This window comes from Haliotis rubra, unplaced genomic scaffold (genome assembly GCF_003918875.1).
Source record: "Haliotis rubra isolate DU_JTF1 unplaced genomic scaffold, ASM391887v1 Scf837, whole genome shotgun sequence".
NCBI lineage: Eukaryota > Metazoa > Mollusca > Gastropoda > Lepetellida > Haliotidae > Haliotis > Haliotis rubra.
The window spans coordinates 447816-451343 of NW_025767565.1; the positions used below are offsets into that span (position 1 = coordinate 447816).

Below are 3528 nucleotides of genomic sequence, written 5' to 3' on the forward strand. Positions count from 1 at the left end.
TCCATGTGGGTGGTCCATGCCTCCGTGTCACTATCCACTCCTTCCTGTCCAGTCCACTTCCATCTGTCCACATCACCTTTCCTCCACCATATGTCCATCCTCCGGCCTCCATCTGTCCATCTCCGTCCTCCCTCCTGTCCTTCCTCCGTCTGTCCGGTCCTGTCCACGCCTCCGTCTGTCCTGTCGTCGTCCTGCCGTCCTCCTCCACGTTTTACCGTCCTCCACGTCTTCTGTCGTCCGTCTGCCGTCGTCCTCCTCCACGTCCTGTCTGTCCACCTCCGTCTGTCCACATCCGTCCTCCACGCGTCTATCTGTCCACCTCCATCCTGTCCTGTCCACGCGTCCATCTGTCCACCATCGCGTCCATCCATCGTCGTCCATCCGTCCACTCGTCCTCCGTCCTGTCCATCCATCGTCATCCTTTCCACGTCCTCACGTCCATCCTTCCGTCTGTCATCCTTCCGTCCTCCGTCCGTCCGTCCATCTTCGTCGTCTACGTCCGCGTCCGTCTGTCGTCCTCATCCACGCCTCCGTCTGTCCACTCCGCCTCTGTCCATTCATCCGTCTGTCCACGTCTCCTTCCTCCATCTGTCCGTGTCCATCCATCCCTCCATCCCTTCCTCCATCCATCCATCTCCATCCACTTCCTCCATCCTTCCACCTCCATCCTCCCTCCACCTCCATCCTTCCTCCATCCCCCTCCATCCTTCCACCTCCATCTCCACCTCCTCCACCTTCCATCTGTCCACCTTCCCTCCACTGTCCTCCATCCATTCCATCCATCTGTCCATCCACTATCCATCCTCCATCCTGTCCATCCATCCTCCACCTTCCTTCCATCCTCCATCCCCTCCACCTCCATCCTCCTCCATCCATCCATCCACCTCCATCCCTGTCCTCCTCCTCCCTCCCCTCCATCCTCCATCCACTCTCCTTCCTCCATCCATCCTCCATCCATTCCATCCTCCATCCATCCATCCTCCCTCCACCTCCATCCTCCTCCATCCATTCCTCCCTCCTCCTCCATCCATCCTCCATCCTCCATCCACCTCCATCCTCCTCCTCCATCCTCCTTCCTCCACCTCCATCCATCCTTCCTCCATTCCTCCATCCTCCATCCTCCATCCATCCTCCATCCATCCATCCATCCATCCTCCATCCATCCATCCATCCTCCCTCCATCCATCCTCCACCTCCATTCCTCCATCCCTCCATCCATCCATCCTTCCTCCATCCATTCCTCCATCCTCCTCCATCCATCTTCCTCCATCCATCCTCCATCCATCCTTCCTCCATCCATCCATCCTCCTTCCATCCATCCATCCATCCCTCCATCCACTTCCTCCATCCTCCATCCTGTCCATCCATCCTTCCTCCATCTGTCCTCCACCATCCTCCTCCATTCCTCCATCCTGTCCATCTTGTCCTCCTCCTCCATCCTCCTCCATCCATCCTTCCATCCATCCATCCATCCTCCATCCATCCATCCTTCCTCCATCCTCCATCCTCCATCCTTCCTCCATCCTCCTCCATCCTCCTCCATCCATCCATCCACTTCCTCCATCCATCCTCCATTCCTCCCATCCATCCTCCATCCATCCTTCCATCCTCCTCATCCATCCATCCTCCTCCCTCCATCCTCCATCCATCCTCCATCTGTCCATCCTCCATCCATCCTCCATCCATCCATTCCATCCATCCATCCTGTCCATCCACCTCCTTCCTCCACCTCCTCCATCCATCCCATCCATCCATCCTCCATCCCATCCTCCCTTCCATCCATCCATCCATCTCCTCCTCCATCCTCCATCCATCCATCCTCTCCATTCCATCCATCCTCCATCCATCCTGTCTTCTCCTCCCTCCATCCTCCATCCTCCTCCTCCATCCATCCATCCATCTTCCTCCATCCTGTCTGTCCTCCTCCCTCCATCCTCCTTCCTCCCTCCATCCTCCTCCTCCATCCATCCATCCCCTCCTTCCTCCCTCCATCCTCCACCTCCATCCTCCTCCATCCATCCATCCTCCTCCATCCTCCATCCTCCATCCTCCATCCCTCCACTCCTCCATCCATCCATCCACCTCCTCCACCTCCATCCTCCTCCATCCACCTCCATCCTTCCTCCATCCTCTCCACTCCTCCATCCTCCTCCATCCATCCTCCATCCTTCCTCCTCCATTCCTCATCTTCCCTCCACCTCCATCCATCCTCGTCCTCCATCCTCCTCCCTCCATCCTTCCTCCATCCTCCATCCTCCTCCATCCGTCCATCCTTCCTCCATCGTGTCCACTGTCCTCCTTCCATCCTCCACCTCCATCCTCCATCCCTCCATTCCTCCATCCATCCTCCACCTCCATCCATTCTCTCCTCCATCCATCCATCTTTGTCCATCTGTGTCCATCCATCCATCCTTCCTTCCTCCGTCCTCCTCCTCCATCTGTCCATCCTCCATCCTCCATCCCCTCCATCTGTCCATCCATCCATCCCTCCGTCCATCCTTGTCCATCCATCCTCCCTCCATCCTGTCATTGTCCATCCGTCCTGTCCATCTCCTCCATCCGTCCATCCTCCTTCATCCTCCATCCCTCCTCCGGTCCTCCATCCTCCATCCTGTCCTCCCTTCTGTCCTCCTCCATCCATCCATCCTCCATTCCACCTCCTCCTCGTCCATCTTTCTGTCCTTCCTCCATCCATCTGTCCTTCCATCCATCCATCCGGTCCACTCCATCTCATCCATCCTTCCTCCTCTGTCCTCCTCCGTCCTCCACCTCCATCTGTCCACCCTCCTCCATCTTCCATCCTCCATCCATCCATCCTCCATCCTCCACCTCCATCCTGTCCACCTCCGTCCTCCTCCATTTGTCCATCCTCCTCATCTGTCCTCCACCTCCATCCATCCTCCCTCCATTGTCCATCGTGTCGTCTTCCTTCCGTCTGTCCATCCATCCTCCATCCATCTCATCCATCCATCTGCCCTCCATCCTTCCTCCATCCTCCTCCATCTGTCCATCCTTGTCCTCCATCTTCCTTCGTCCTCCACCTCCATCCTTCCCTCCTCCATCTTCCTCCTCCATCCTTCCATCCGCCTCCTTCTGTCCTCGTCCGTCCTCCATCCATCCTCCGCCTCCATCTGCTCCATCTCCTCCATCTTGTCCTCCGATTATGTCCTCCATCCTCCATCCGTCCTTCGTCTGCCACCTCCATCTGTCCACTTCCTCCATCCTGTCCACTCCACGCCTCCATCTGTCGTCCACCTCCACGTCTCGTCGGATCCATCTTTTCCGTCCTCCGCGCCTCTGTCTGTCACGTGTCGCTGGTCATCCATCGCCGGCTTCAGGTCGTCCACACATCTGCCGTCCTCCCTCCCCGCCTTCGTCTGTCCACACATCTGCCGGCCTCCCTCCGTCTCCCGTCTGTCTGCATCCTCCATCCATCCACTCCACCGCCTCCATCTGTCGCGTTGTCTGTCCGCACGTCTGCCGGGTCATCCGTCTGTCTGCCCCTCATCCTCCGGCCCCGTCATGGCA

General features: G+C 57.8%; 1 protein-coding gene across 1 annotated transcript; it reads right to left on the reverse strand.

Annotated features, from left to right (window-relative positions):
• Positions 1-453: 453 nt before the first annotated feature.
• Positions 454-822, reverse strand: LOC124262412 (glycine-rich RNA-binding protein blt801-like). Its single transcript, XM_046696890.1, has one exon. The coding sequence runs from the start codon at positions 820-822 to the stop codon at positions 454-456; it is 369 nt and encodes a 122-aa protein (XP_046552846.1).
• Positions 823-3528: the final 2706 nt, after the last annotated feature.

What these genes read in the sequence shown, in the direction of transcription:
- LOC124262412 (XM_046696890.1), bottom strand. Translation starts at nt 822, where the DNA reads ATGGATGGACAGGATGGAGGATGGATAGTGGATGGACAGATGGATGGA.